General features: G+C 43.6%; 1 protein-coding gene across 1 annotated transcript in view; it reads right to left on the minus strand.

The window, feature by feature from the left end:
* The window catches only part of LOC114242276 (sodium-dependent neutral amino acid transporter B(0)AT3), a 32,560-nt gene that overhangs the window by 9,815 nt on the left and 6,515 nt on the right, over positions 1–16,230 (minus strand). Inside the window, 6 exon segments of the mRNA XM_028173377.2 lie at positions 1,705–2,066; positions 3,282–3,370; positions 3,373–3,518; positions 3,520–3,587; positions 3,589–3,749; positions 3,752–3,950. Coding sequence (XP_028029178.2) covers positions 1,705–2,066; positions 3,282–3,370; positions 3,373–3,518; positions 3,520–3,587; positions 3,589–3,749; positions 3,752–3,950 — 1,025 coding nt within the window.

Below are 16,230 nucleotides of genomic sequence, written 5' to 3' on the forward strand. Positions count from 1 at the left end.
CGCAGAATCTACCACCGGATCGGAAACGCGACCCGCTGAGAAGATCCGGCGAGAAACTCAGTGGGCTGTGTCTGAGAGTTAATTTACTCGTCGAGCCCTTCGTCACAAGCGACGGGTTCGACGAGAACGGTGACCGGTGCTTGAAGTACCTAGAAGCACCGTTAGTGGATCGGGAGGATCCGAAATGACGTGTTTTGGGCGACGTCGACTGCTTTCCATTCTGTCCGCAGGATTGGGAATGGAGCACACCCCATGAGTGTCCATTGACTAATGGATAAAGCATTCAATTTACTCGTATCGCGCGAAACAGCTGTGGGTCAAATGCGACTAGGTACGGGTTTAACAAAGTTTCTTTGCTAACACTTCATAAGCTTCCGAGTGGACATTTGCAATTTGTTTTTAAACTAGCTTCCAATGTGCTTATTGCGAGTTTTTTTACAACATTCTCGATAGCGTAAAAGTTTGTATGAAGTGCGAAAGTTTGCCTACGCTTACTTATGTTAAAAAACTCGCACTGGAGAGGTACAGGTAGTGATTACAAAAGCTATACCTCTCGCCGAGCGACTGTTATTGCTCGTAGCCCTTTTAAAATGCAATATTCTTTTGAGGTTGTTCTTAGTGCGATTTAGGTCAACGCAGGTTTTCTTCTGCTTGCCAATGGCTATCGCTGCAAAACCGTATAGTACGTTTTTTAAACGAGATATACTAAAATTATCCTAAATAATTGCTTCTAAATATATGCAGATGCATCGATTACGTAGTGGACGTAATTTTATTTATAGGCCCAGGATATCCTATTTCTACGGAAACGGTCATACGTTCTGGTTCGAAAAGCAAGACGTCCAGCTTACGGAACTAGAAATCTTATGTCTTAAAGTAATGACGTTTGCTTTGAGCTCACTGCACTTGATATTAGGGTATACTGAGGAAGAGATCGAAAAGCTGAAAATGTTGAGCCACAAGCGCATCAGTCCATCTACTGAATAAACATTGCTGCAAGGAAAAATCACATGAGAATATTCGAGGTTAACATTATTTTACATGTTTCGGTTGAGGGAATCACAATCAATCAATTTTAGAAAGATTGAGGTAGTGCTCTGAGAATCGAACCAAGCTACGATCGTCTTGTCGCTCGTATTTCTTCATATTCAGCCTCGGCAGAACCTGATCATTATGCTAGGTAAAATGGCACGGTGACCTTGGGATTATTGATGTTGAAATGTCATCGCTGCATTTATCTATCTCTCTCTCTCTTCGATCGGTTCCTCACTGCTGAGGATCGTGACTCCGTCCGATTTCGTCAACCAACTGTCTCCATCGATCCCGCCCTGCAGCCCGGTGGAGTGCGTCGCTGGTAGGTATCCCAGTTCCTCCGCTATTTGGTCCGACCATCGTTTGGGACCTCTACCCCTAGGCCTTTTTCCCTCTATTTTACCGGTCACCACAGGGCGTTCCAAATTATCTATACTAATATATAAATCTACAGTGGTTTTTACGGATGTCCCGTTATAACTACTGAACCGTGCTTCCGATTGACTCTATGTAGAAAATACAAGTACTTAATGGATAGGCTAATATTTATATGAGTGTTGGACTCCCTAATAATAATGACTATAAATAATAATGTTAATTTTAAATGCCCAGTGAAGTGGGCGAGTACGGCTAGTCTTTTATAAGTTTATTAGTAAATTCAGTAATACTCACCTCTTCACTCCGTACACGTAAGCGATCCCGACGCATTCGAAGAATGCAATGATCAGTAGCGGGAAGTTCCCGCTATACATGTCGAAGAGCAGGAATATATAGCTGCCTGCACCATGAGCGAAGCCCATTGACAGCAAGCAACAGAGCAAGCACAGCCCTCCGGTCAGGTACTCCTTGCGTAGGTTCGGGAACAGTTTCATGTCCACGATGGAAGTGACCACGCCCTCAAGGGTCCCAAACTGGGAATCGATCCCGAGGGTGAAAAGCATCAGGAAGAAGAGAACGGACCAAAACTGAGCGCCTGGGAATTGGTTGATCGCCTCGGTGAATATGATGAACGCTAAACCGGTCCCGGATGCGGTCTGTGGGACAATGTATTAGTTGGTTATATATCTTATTATCCCTCCACGATATTTTTTTGGGTGGGGGATATTGCGAGACAGGCAGAGTAATACCCACCATCCTACCTCTTCATACGGCTGCGAAGCAGTCAAGCGTTCCGGTTTTATGGATAGGGCACTTATTGACAACAATTGGGGCTTCGATTTCAGATCTCTACGGTTATGACGGCGTTCACATTGTGAAGTCCATGTATTCCACTAAACATTGAGTGATTAAACGCAAGGAGTTCTTTCGTAAATTTAGTGCAATACGTTTGTTTAATTAAAAACGATTTTTTTATTTGTTCCTAATTCGATCATCTGATTGTAATCAATCCTAGTAAGCTTTGTGTTTTTGATTTGACGAAAGCTACTGCCATCTACCAAGGACAGGGGGCTCGCGGATGGTATCGACTAATGCACGCATCACAGCCCAATTACAGCGTCACGTGACCCAGTTTCAAAGGTTCAAATTTGAAAAATCCCTCAGCGAGCTTAATTCGTAATAGTAATTTTAACTCAACGCTCTCAACATGAGACGCGAGTCGATAGGACGAGCCGCACAATATTCAAATCTTAATCGTTTCAATAAATATTTGCTTTCCCGTCTCCCTCGAGGCGAACCGCCGCCCCTGACGCGTCGTCTCTAAATAAATTAGATTAAGAATGTACGAGTATACAATTTAATCGTGGTTACCTAAATTAGTAGGGACGTATAGAATAATAGCATCAATTTCAGAACAAAAATGGAAGTAAACATGTAAGATTCTAAATTGTTTACGTGAAAAAACTATTAATATATTTATTATGTAATTTAATGGTTCAACACAATCAAACGTACATTAGAAATGGTTCTATTGATCTCATTTACGAACATTGATGGGATTGTATTTATTTTAATAACTGACTTCAAAGTCAAAATTTTGGGCTAAATGCAGAGAGCATTGTAATGAAACCCTTCTGCGTAAAAGGTATTTAAAATCGCCATAAAATTCCAGTTCTTTATATTTCGTAGAACTTAAAACATGTTCGTCTCTGGTCATGATAATTCATATGTTCTCCATAGGCGCCCTTTTTGACGCTTCAATAAAATTAAAAGTCGAACTTTCTACATAGAGACCTACCAAATATTCATGTTTACGATTACGTAAATATAATCATGTATTTGTCTAAGGTGTAGGCTGTAATGGTACTTACATTATCGAGTTCCTTCTGCAAATCGCAAACAGGCAATTGTGGCATTAACAAATTCGTTATAGTTCCATTTTTATCGATTGTTACCGATTCCCAGCCTCAGGAAACACCATTGACTTGTATGACGACCCGAACATCTCCAATAAAGTCTCGTTCCTGATCTCCAAACATTTCTCATAGATCATAGTTGCTTTAAAGCCAATTATAGAAAAGACAACGATACCAGCGAACATCGATGTTACAATTTGTCATGGAGACCATAATGGCGTCTCTGTAGCAGTTGTTATCGACCGGGTTGTACGAAGAGAGAGGCTATTAAACCACCGAAAGCCAGTCCAAGCGAAAAGAAGATCTGTGTGCCCGCTTCTAGCCACACCACAGGGTCTAAAATCGTGTGCCACTTCGGAGTGAATAGATGTATTAGTCCGTCGCTCATGCCTTTCAATGTGATGCCTCTAAAGAAAAATATACAAGGACTATGTATGGGAATGTTGCGGTCACGTACACTACCTTCCCCGATGACGCAATCCCTTTGATCATACAGAGGTAGACCAGAATCCAAGCAATGACTAGAGCAAGAGCTATTTTGTAATTGAACGTTTCCGGATAGTTTATGTCTTCGGATATTTGAAGAGTTGTTCGGTACCAAAAGTATTGAGTGGGGCTGCTTTTCTGTAACAAAGAAACGTTTTGATTAGATTTACTTTTCGTTGGGTTATTGTGCCTAAGAATCTTAAGCAAGATGATAATGTTTTTTTTTCGAAATGGCAGATATAGCCAAGTATGCAATCAAAATGATGACCAGCGCTTTGAGACAAATTGAAGTCTCAATCGCATTGACACAAGGATTGTTGCATCCTTCAGATACTCTTATTCTTCGTTTCTTGGCTAACTATAGCGAGATTTCTAAATGAGGGTACCTACTCGTGCGGGCTTGTAACATAGCTAGTTAATACTTCAGAGAGCAATTAGGAAGTTGCTCTCTAAAAATTATATACGGATTTTCCTGTTTGAATATGAGAATCCTCATATATGTAAGTACTATCATATTTGATCGTTGTATATTTGAGTAAGGCATAAATAATAAAAAATAATCGAAAGTCTGGGGTCGCATACCGGTATTTTCATGACCGACTAAACTATAAATATTGAGATTCTTGAGCTCATACCAAAAACAAAAACACAACATAAATATAAGGAAAACGTTAAAGCATTTAAAACATCGGTCGCTGTAAACATTTTGAGAACAAACGACAATATTGTTTGTATGTATCTTCGAAGCGCTGTGGAGCGATAATAGGATATTTATGTTGCTGAAAAAGTTGCTGATAGTAAAAACGTCTCGTCACCAATTTCTGATCGCGCTTCGAAGTGATTTATTGACTTAGGAACGGCTGTGAGGTCAAATCTAATTTATTTGACGGGTCTCCAAGGACATTTATCTTACAGTGCTCTTTGGAGTAGCCTCTTAAGTGATTATTATTGATTCGTCAGTTTAGTTAGTAGTAGAGAAGCTATATGTTAAATACACACATTTTTATTTTATTTATTACATGTATTGTTTACATTGGCGACTTAATGTATATTGGCATTCTTTACCAATCAACCAAAGGTAATAAATAATGGTAGGTAGATTGAAATATAAGTTAAACACATAAAGACAAATATATACATACATACTATACATAAGTGTAAATATATACAAGTATATATATAGTTCTAAATATATAGTTCTAAAATTATTAACTTTATGCTTATGAATGAATTGGTTGTGAATGATATTCTGAAAGAACTATTTAGTTTGTCGTAAGGAATCTTTTTTTTTTTTTTTTTTTTATGATTGAAGTTTACTGGTGGCCCGAAGGCCTTTCCAGTTTCACCAGGACAGGTGGGCGAGCAAAGGCTCAGCCAGGAGGGGTGGGATTTGCTAACAGCTGCCCGAGCGCCTCCGAAGGAGACCTAACAACTCAAGAGCAATTGCTTTCGCGAATGAATCTACTACCGGATCGGAATCGCGACCCGCTGAGAAGATCCGGCGAGAAACTCAGCGGGCTGATGCATGGGTTAGGTTGCACGTCGACCTCTTTGTCGAGTTCGACGAGTACGGTTACCGGGGTCCCTAAGCCTGCCCTAGTATTAGAGCTGAAGGCATCTAATGCAAAGGTTATTGGATCTGATGGATCCGTAAGGACGTGTCTAGGGCGTCGACGGTGACTGGCTCCTGCATGATCAGGATTCGGGAGTAGTCAGCGGCGGCAACGATAAGGCGATTATCATGACGCATAGCCTTATCGAAGTTCGTTCCGACGCTGACTTCATGTATTTCCGAATTGATTCGAGGCCCAGGTCGTCGTGTAGGTCAACGTTCCTCACGAACCACGGAGCCCGACAGCTAACCTGCAAAAGCGGGATTGTAGGGATTGGAGGGTGTCTATGTGTGTGCGGGCCGCGTGAGCGAACACCACACTCGCGTAAGTCATGACGGGCCTTATGCAAGTTTTGTAAAGTGTCACCTTGTTCCGAAGGGACATTTTACTCCGCTTACAGATCATGGGGTAGAGTCTACCGAGAATAAACGCGGCACGGTCACGGACTGATTTTATATGCGGCGGAATGTCATCGATGCATCCAGGGTAACGCCCAGGTACTTGACCTTCCTGGCCCAGGGTATGGGTTGTCTAAAGAGAGTAATCGGGGGGTGAGATTCCTCCTCCTAATCCGGAGGAAATCCGTGTGGAGCTTCCCCTCTGAAATAGCACCGCAGTACTTTTCGCTGGGTTGATGTCTATGCGCCATTTTCGGAACCACTGTCCTAGGGCTAGGGCTGCGCTCTGAAGCTTCTTCGCGATTAGGGACTTATTTCTACTAGAATAGTAAACAGTCGTGTCGTCGGCGAATAAAGCTAAATGGGTCGGCGGCGACCGGGGAATATCGTTAAAATAAGCTAAATAGGAGGGTGAGAGGACAGAGCCTTGCGGGACTCCAGCTGTGAGAGGTCGTGGGGAGGAGCGGGTTCCCTCGACTCGATATCGAAAAGAGCGGTTCGACAAGAAGTCCCGTATGATGAGCACGAGACTATCCGGCACGCCCATGTTGAATAGTTTGAAAATCAAACCATTGTGCCAGACTTTGTCGAACGCTTTTGCGACGTCGAAGAAGAGAGCTCCCGTGTATAACGGTTTTGGTCGATTAAGCCCCACAAGAATGTGCTCCGTGAGGCGGTGCACCTGTTGAACGCATGAGTGATTTGTACGGAATCCGAATTGTTCATCGATGAGAATGCCCTTGGATGAGACGAAGTCTCTGAGGCGTTTGTAGAGCAGACGCTCATACAGTTTGCCTAGAGACATGAGGAGGCTAATCGGGCGGTAGCTCGTCGGATGATTTTTTGGTTTACCGGGTTTATGTATGCCGATAACGTCCGCTTCTTTCCACACCGCGGGAAAGATACAGTTCGCCATAGCGGCATTGAAAATAGATGCCAACATCACGATGAGTTGGACGGGTAGAAGTTTAATAACGCGGTTAGATACGTCGAACCGGAGCCTTGCGAGGACTAGGTCTTGATCAGTCTTTAACTTCCATGAGGTGACGGGCGGTAACGCATCCAGGGGCAAGGAGGCTCTGGTTCTACTCACTGTTATATTCTACATGAACGGTCCGCGGATTGAATGCTGGGCATGCACTGGGTTTGCAATGTATCGGCCAGCAGCTCTGCTTTTTCGTCATCATCGAACGCCGCGAGTCGGCCTGAGGGGCCTACGAGGGGGGGCATAGTTACTACCGTATCCGATTTGAGAGTACGAGCTAAGCGGTAGTAAGACCTTTGGGAGGGCGCGAGTCCTTCTAAGAAATCAGACCATCTGGCATCTCGGACTTCGGCGATGCGAGACTTTACGTCGCGTTGTAGGGCACGCATTCGAATACGATTTTCCGCGGTAGGATACCTGTCGTAGGCGCGTATCGAGGCGTTCTTAGCTCTAAGGAGTTCCCTAATATCGTCGGACAATTTGAAGCGGTGAAGGAAGTCCTCCGCTACAACTTGTTTCGATGACCTATCTAATGTCGAGGTGATGTGTGACGTTAAGATGTCTATGGCTTCAGCGGTATCCTGAGGAGACGGGGTAGAGTCCGGGTTAAACGGGAGCGATGGTGGATCAGATTCAGCCAGGCTGATGCCCAGCGTGTGCCAATCCACCACAGTCCTCGTGACGGGAACGGAATCGGGAGCGCGACCGAGCTTCATAACGACGGGACGGTGGTCTGAATCTAACTCTGAAACTACTTCGATCGAGTGTAAGCGCAGAGTTACGTTTTTTAATAACGCTATGTCGAGTATATCCGGGCGATGCGCGATATTTAGCGGGTAGTGAGTCGGGGTTAGCGGAGCGACGATATCGAAGGCGAGATCATCGACTAACGCGTCAAGCCGCCTGCCATTCGGGGTTGTGGTGTGTGAGTTCCACCTGATGTGTTTACAATTTAGGTCGCCCGCCAGAATGACAGAGCTCCCATGCCGAGCAGCGCCTCATATCACTGCTTAGAACGATCTTATCCGGTGGAAGATAAACGGACGCGATAACGATCGGCGCGTGTCCCGTCAGTGAGATTCGGCACACTGATGCTTCGATATTAGCGAGCGCGGGGGATCGAGCGGGACGCAATGCAGGGCTCTTCTATAGTAAATGACGGTACCAACCACGAGCAGAGAGCCTGTCGTTCCTGACCATGTTATAGTTCGCGATTTTAGGGTCACGGCGCGCGGGCTTAAGTAGGGTCTCCTGCACTAAAAAGATGTCAATTTGATGGTCACGCAAAAAATCACAAACCTGATCACGTTGATTTGCGAGACCGTAAGCGTTAAAAAATCCTATCGTTACGGATAGGGGCTTTATTCTACTTATGTACGCCATTGATTACCGGCGGAGTGAGGGGAGGACGTACGTATTTAACGACGCGTATACGTCAGCGTATTCTTGCACAACGGCGATGAAAGTGTTGTGCAGTGGAGGCGGCGAATGGCGTCGCCCAAAGCGTTAACGCTCAAAGTTGATCGACTGAAAAAGTCGATCGCTAGAGCGAGATTGTCGGACGCGGTCGGAGGGCAGGTCGCGGGGAGGGACGAGTCGCGGGGGAGGGACGTATCGCGGGGGTGGGACGAGTCGCGGGGAGAGAGTTGTAGCCGTGTTCGTGTACGGCAACGGTTTAGCCCAGGCCGAGACGCTGGGCACCGACGCCGGCACGAAAGCAGGCTTAGCCTTCGGCACAGAGGGTGCCGTGGCTTTGATGTCTGGGCCGGAAGCTCGGAGGCGGTTTTGGCGGGCGACGCGGCGATTTATTTTAGGGGCTCGGGGGCATCCACGGTAGTTCGCGGGGTGACCCTGTGTTTGGCACAGACGCAGCTAGCGGTTCCGTAGCGGTTTTTTGATCGCGAGTGCAAAGGCTCGTGCGTGATCGCCCAAACACTTGACGCATCGGGAGCGCGCGTGACAATTACGGAAAGTGCCCGTACAACTGACAGTTATGGCACTGGCTCGGAGTGCCTTTTTATGGGGGTTTCGGACGGTTATTCCGGAAAGCCTACAGACTGTTCGTACGTTGAAAATTTGCTTGCCCTCGGGGTAGGCTGGAGAGCGACGAGAACCATATTGTATGGCTCCCTCCCGCGTCCTGTGTGCATGCGGTGCACGGAATGACCGGCAGACCTTGTTCTAGAAGGTCGGCCTTGACGAGATCGGCATCTAATTCCTTGGATGCCGCGTATGACTGGCGAAGTTCACGCTCCTCCTGAAGCGTATAGTGTGGAAACTTATACGCTCCTTTCGGAGGTAGCTTGAGAGGGCCCTATGGTCGTCGGGTGTCGTTAACTTAATTTGAATCCCGTTCGCGAGGTTACGGGCGCTGATAAAATTAATTTTTTTGGCCTGAAGGGCCAGGGAAACTCGGTCCCAAGCTGCCTTCTCTTGAAGGATCCGGGGGAGGGGTCTGAGTTTATTTTGTGCCACTGGACGCGGCGACGGTGTGGCACGGGCAGGGGACGACGGGAGTCGGAGGGCGAGGGCGCGACGCGTTCGCGGCTTTACTAATTTAGCGGCCGCGGGAGCTCGGGACTCCGCAGCGCGCTTCTTACCCTTTGTACCAGGTGATCCATCCGTCGATAGGCGGCGGGAGTCGACCTCCATGTCCGAGTCAGAGTCGGAGGACGAGGAGGCAGCAGGCTCGGGAGCAGGCGACCTACGGCAGATGCAGGACGTCCGTCGGACCCTACGGAACCCGCGATGATCGCGCCAGGGGAGCGGCGGCCACGGCGGACGACCGCAGCAGTTTACCCACTAGTATAGGCGACGCGGGAGCGGCAGGCATGGCGGACGCTGCGGTGTACGACGCGGGAGCGACGAGCACGGCGGAATCCGCGAGAGGGCTCACGGCGTGATCGGCCTTGAAAGCCAGAAACTCAGAAGTGAGCTTGGGTGCGAAGTCGGAGGAATTCTGTAAATAAAGCTTCCATGATGTCTGACCCAGGTGGGCTGTCCCGGGTCTTAAACACACTCGCCTAGCGGCGAGGCCCCAACTTCTCGGTACTTAGCGGTTCGATTGAACACAGGTGCGATGCGGCACAATTACTGCAGGAAAAAGAAAGAACAACAAAAAAAAGGAAACAACAAAAATAAACCAAACAAAACAAACACTTCCAGGAACACACTTTGTCGGTAGATGTGCCACGAACAAAAGCCGGGTGAACAAAGGCCGGGCTAACAATAAAACCAGGCGAACAATGGCGGGCGATTGAGTGGTCGATGAGCACGTCCGCAGGCGGCGGTGCTTCTGTCGGACTGGTAAGGAATCTATCAAGACTTGAGAAGACCTTAAACAATAGGGTCTTTTTTATTTCTATATATAGGCAGACAGCCCCTACAGACGGCTTACGTAAATGTTTATTAGCGGATGTCGTTATCCGCCCGATAAACTAAATTCAGCGTAGATACTCTTTTGCGATGTAAAAGTTTAAGTGGAATGAACTCACATTTTTTTTATTGCTTATATGGGTGGATGAGCTCACAACCCACCAAGTGTTAAGTAGTTACTGGAGCCCATAGACATCTACAACGTAAATGCGCCACCCACCATGAGATATAAGTTCTAAGGTCCAAATATAGTTACAACGGCTGCCCCACCCTTCAAACCGAAACGCATTACTGTTTCACGGCAGAAATAGCAGGGTGGTGGTACCCATCCGCACGGACTCACAAGAGGTCCTGCCACCAGTAAATGTACTTTACTATAAATGTACTCACATGTACTTTAAAAACATGACCCTCCTTATATAGCCTGTCGTAAGGTACAATTGGAAACGTCACACAAGGAAAAGTCGTGAACCCACATTTCAATAGACCGTCCTTATTTGGTTCTTGCTCTATGTTTTCATTAAGCTGTTATAATTAGACCTCCGACTTCGTATAGGTAACGATCTTAATGTTATATTAGCACTTGTAACCATTCCATATATTCTCTCAGACACAGCCCACTGAGTTTCTCGCCGGATCTTCTCAGTGGGCCGCGTTTCCGATCCGGTGGTAGATTCTGCGAAGCACGGCTCTTGCTAGGGTTCGTGTTAGCAACGTCGTCAGGTTGAGCCCCGTGAGCTCACCTACTAGTTACGGTTACGCTGGAATAGCCTCTCAAGGCTACCAGCTTAGGTAGGAAAAAAAAAACCATATAGTAAGCACCTAGAATTCGTTCATCCATCTAGAGCTATAGACATATAAAGATGACAGTACGCGTGTGTGGTTTAGAATCTTGGGGTCTACGTAGAAACTTTGCTTCTGTTTGTACCAAATATCCATGGACATGCGTTGAGGAACTATTCGCGATAATCCCACCCTTCTTCGCTGCCAAACCGCTGACAATCGGATCAGAATTCACTGTGTTCACACTCTCAATCTGAGCATGAAACGTTCACCTACATCACGTATCAAGATGTGATCTTCTGCGTCTATTGCCTATAGACCTTCTATCGGTGTGCTTCGAGAACAATTATTACAAGTATTTAATATTTAAGTAAATTTCTTTAGTACTAGAGTTTTAGTAGTTTAGGTTAAGAATTTTAAAACTGTCCTTCTCATAGGCAACGCCATTATCTTTGAACGCAAGTAACAACAAATGACCAGGTGAACAGAATCTCATCTGTTGCCGACAACAATAAAAATCAGTTACAATACGAATTGAAACTAAGTTAGTATTAGTCGGATTCACTCACACTTCAACAACGCAACAGTTCAATCTCTATTATAGTTCTCTTGGATCCGTGTACGTCATCTGTTGAACGAATAAGAGCTACATCACTAATCAGTCACTCGTTAGATATTTCATTAACAGTATACTGTAGACGTCGGTGCTTAATGGAATTATCCCATCTTCTACGTAATCGATAGCGAGAACCAAGTTAATGGGAAAATAGTGTGTGAGTGTTATATACAGGATGTTACAATTACAAAACCAATATCTACATAGTACACAGATAGCACATACATAGATAATGATTAATTGTAACACTGATACATAAGTACAAAAACACAGAAAAAGCTATTTTGATCGGTACTCAGCGGGAAATGGATCTAAGACAGCAGAAAAGATAATAATGTAGCTAATCTGTACTGTTAAAAGTGAGACCTTACAACTCATGTCTCAAGGTGGTGGCACCATTTACATTGTATATGTCTATGGGCTACGGCTACTACTTCTAACCACTTCCACTATCTAAGCAATAAAAAATAAAAAAACTGTGGACACGCTATAACTAGATTTCTTATTGCTTTAAATACTCAAATAAGCTCACGGAAAACCGAAGGTTAGGTGGCTACCGTAGCACAGAAATATTTTAACGTGAATAGCCACAATCAAATTGTTCCGTCAGCATATTTCATAAATGTATTCTTGTTCCTCAGGTGCGTTCCACTACCCATGATCTGTCTAAACAAAAACAAAATGCTTCCATTGGTAAACGCATCAGTCGAGAGCTGCTGGATCGAGTCGACAAAGCAGTGTGCTTAGTGCGAGTTTTTTAACGTTCTCGATAGCGTTAAAGTTAACTTGAAATTGTATGCGTATATGTATTGTATTAATATGTTGGAACAGCGCCCCTAGCGGTAAATGTAGGCAAACGTTGCATCTTCCAACTCAATGATTTTTTTTTATAGGGAAATAATACCTGTCGAATCAGCTATTTCAAAATAACATATTAAAGTTATTTTGTTTATTCTGCTGAATTGATCCATAAAGCTTTCATTTATTCAAATCATGTATTTTTATAATTAAAAAAGAAGTTTTTTTAGTATTTTCAAACGTATTTGCGTCCTTAAAACTTTCGTACCAGACACGAAACAGACAAGCGTGTAATCATCTCACGGCGACGTAATGAAAGGGAGGCCTTTATTGACAGAACCTCTTTGTTCCACCCTCTTTGTACGAATTAAGGGAATGGTACTAATTCATTATCCGGAACTGTGTGATTAGAGACTGGAACTGTGAAAGACAAAAAAATGTTTTTTTTTTATTCCTCTGGTATTATTTCAATGATATTGTACATATAATATTATAGTTTCGCTACAAAATATCTAATGTCCGAATAAAAACGTAATTAATTAACTAATAATTAAATAAACATTTCATATAGCATTAGTACGTTTGAAAACATGAAGTTTTTCCACGACATTGTACGATGTTCGCGTGGATTCAACGCTTAGATTTTGGAGCTATTAGCGGCGACAGGAAGAAAAAGCTATTTACAACATAATGGTGTCGTAAAATAACGCCTGTTCTGTGCTAGAATCGATTGACAAAACTACATTAACGCAAGCGACGCCACGAGTATAATATAATTGAAACTTTAGTATAGTAATTTTTTTCTCCTACCTATCCTGGTAGCCTAGAGGGCTATGCTTTTTTTTTATTGCCCTTGTATTCAGACGAGCACACGGCCCACCTGATGGTGAGTGGTTACCGTCGCCCATGGACTTCAGCAACGCCAGGGGCAGAGTCAAGCCGCTGCCCGGTTATGCCAGCGTAACCGGGCCAGTAGGGGAGCTCAAGTGGCTCTAACCTGAGGACGTTGCTAACCCTAGCAATAGCAGTACTTTGCAGAATCTACCACCGGATCGGAAACGCTACCCACTGAGAAGATCCGGCGAGAAACTCAGTGGACTGTGTCTGTGGGTTAATTTACTCGACGAACCCTTCATTGCAAGCGATGGGTTCAACGAGGATAGTGACCGGTATTAGGATTATTCAGGATATTAAAGATAATTTATATTAAAATTATTGTCTTGCCATCGGTCCTTGATGCGTGTGCAAATTTTCAAGTTAATCGCACGTCTGGAAGTCTGTGATAATGAGGTTAAAAGCTTCCGTTATACACAAGCACCACAAACTAATAAAGCGTGCTTAAAATAACACATACCAAAACCCTCCGAAGGTAATTCAATAATGTAACTAAAGCATATTTTTCACACATATGCACCTTTGGATAAATATGTGGCATAAAACAAAAATATTTTTTTTTTAATCATACCTCTCATTATGCAAGCCGGATAAATATTTGCACTGGCAACCGCCTTTTGGCACGAGTCCATTCAATTACACAACCAACGCAGCCATTTAAAAAACTCATTTAGATTTAGAGCTACAGTTATACGGGCTACAGCTTAAAGTTGTTAATTTAAAATACATTTCAATGCGTATGAAACACAAAATTCATTATGTGTACTTTACTGAGTGTAACAAGTATGCTGAAATACAAACCTCCACACAGAGCAACATACAAGGATTCTTAACAATAATCCAAGATTTCCTGTGCTGTTGGCTGCAGCAAGGACTCTTGTGAGTCCGCGGGTAGGTACCACCGCCCTGCCTATTTCTGTCGTGAAGCAGTAATGCGTTTCGGTTTGAAGGGTACAGCAACCGTTGTAACTATACTGAGACCTAAGAACTTATATCTCAAGGTGGGTGGCGCATTTACGTTGTAGATGTCCATGGGCTCCAGTAACCACTTAACACCAGGTGGGCTGTGAGCTCGTCCACCCACCTAAGCAATAAAAAAAAGATAAGACTACTTGCGACCTAGACGTGGTATAATACTTTTATAAAATAATATAGTATCGAAATAAAATTGTTTGTATTTTTTGGATAGACGAGCTCACAGACAACCGGAGCCCATAGATATTACAACGTAAATGTCACCACTCCCCTTGAAATATGAGTTCTAAGGTCTCAGTATAGTTAGAACGGCTGTCCCACCCTTCAAACCGAAACGCATTACTGCAGTACGGCAGAAACAGGCAGGGTGGTGGTACCTACCCGTGCGGACTCACAAGAGGTCCTACCACCAGTAATTGATGCGTTCATATCGAGCGACGTGACTATATCAGTGTTCGAATCCCACAGGCAGATACTAATTCGTCTAATGGATACGTACTTAAATCGTACTCAACTTCCGCATTAAATGAATTGCGTCTTATAATAAAATCAAATCTGGAAAATTCTTGAATTTTTCCCAATTATATGAATTAATGGTAGAGAGTATTTTAAACTCACATATTTAAGACGTTTGCCCATATCAGCTGCAAAAATATTATGCGTTTCGATTTAAAAGGTTCAAGATTTCAACCTTTCATTTCAAGGTGCATAGAGGAATTACGTTGCGATTGATAGCTACACCAAACTTAATAAAATCGTGTTTCGTGCACCAATAAATGCGAAATATAAAAACCTACCATTAAATGAAAGTAAAAATAGAAATATCTGTACATGGCCAGATACTATAAAAGTTTGGCAGTTGACCGGTTTCTTGTAAACAGAAAAAGTAAATCAATCCTTCCCTTCAATAAATCTATCCCTTCTTCAAACGAGGCTTGTGGAAAGTACTTAACGGTAGACAGCAGGTTGGCTCTGCCCCTGGCATTGCTGATGTCCATGGGCGACAGTAACCACTTACCATCAGGTAAGGGTCAGGTGGGCCGTGTGCTCATCTGCCAACAAGGGCAATAAAAAAAGCATCCATTTTAAGTTTCCTGTGACTTCGTTACGTCTTTATAAACTTCTAGTCTCTAAATCACAGAGGCACAACAGTTTTATCTACTCGCAAATTAATAAAACATAAGCAATAACTAGTTCATCAATAGGGATTTTTTCTGAAATAAATGTTTTATTATTATTATTATTATTAATAGTTAATTCATCAAACATTCGTTATGTAATATGGCGCACGTTTCAACCCTACATTTAATGTTTGATTACCAGAACCCGACACGATCGGGTAATTCACATTCAATCTAAATATGGACACCCACATATTTCGTAATCCTCACAGCTCTATGATCATAATATTCCAAGTTTACTAGGGAATAGGAGATCAATGTGACGTCACTTCTAACAATAGAACCTCATTTTTGTTTGTATTATCCGGCGAATTTGAGTACGTTGCCTATTTAATCACTGTCACTCACAGATATCGGTAATGCCAGAAGCGCAGGCAAATAGGTCGTATAATTTGAAATACTTGTGCTCTAAGCTCATCTAATTCAGAGGAGTAACAGTGAATACCATTTCATAGACATTCTTACATTTCTATCTAACCATATCGCGAGTTCTTTCATATCCATTTTCCTACTCTTTTCTACTTACATTCAAATAAAAAATAAACTGTGTTTTTCGATTATTTAATTTACTTCAATCATAAATCAACTAGCATAGTAGAAATAGAGTAAGTTAACCTAGAAAATTCTGTAACATTTCTAAGTTTTCAGAAGTACACTATATTTTATTATTATGTTTGTTAAACTGAGCTACGAGACGCCTACGCGACGCCTACGCTCCAGTTCCGTAGCCCGTAGACGCCTACGCCTGTAGTGTTGGGAAAATTTATTCGTTAATCCGGTATATTTTTGCCCATGCTTAA

The sequence above is a fragment of the Bombyx mandarina genome, chromosome 11 (genome assembly GCF_030267445.1).
Source record: "Bombyx mandarina strain Sakado chromosome 11, ASM3026744v2".
In the NCBI taxonomy this organism is placed as follows: domain Eukaryota; kingdom Metazoa; phylum Arthropoda; class Insecta; order Lepidoptera; family Bombycidae; genus Bombyx; species Bombyx mandarina.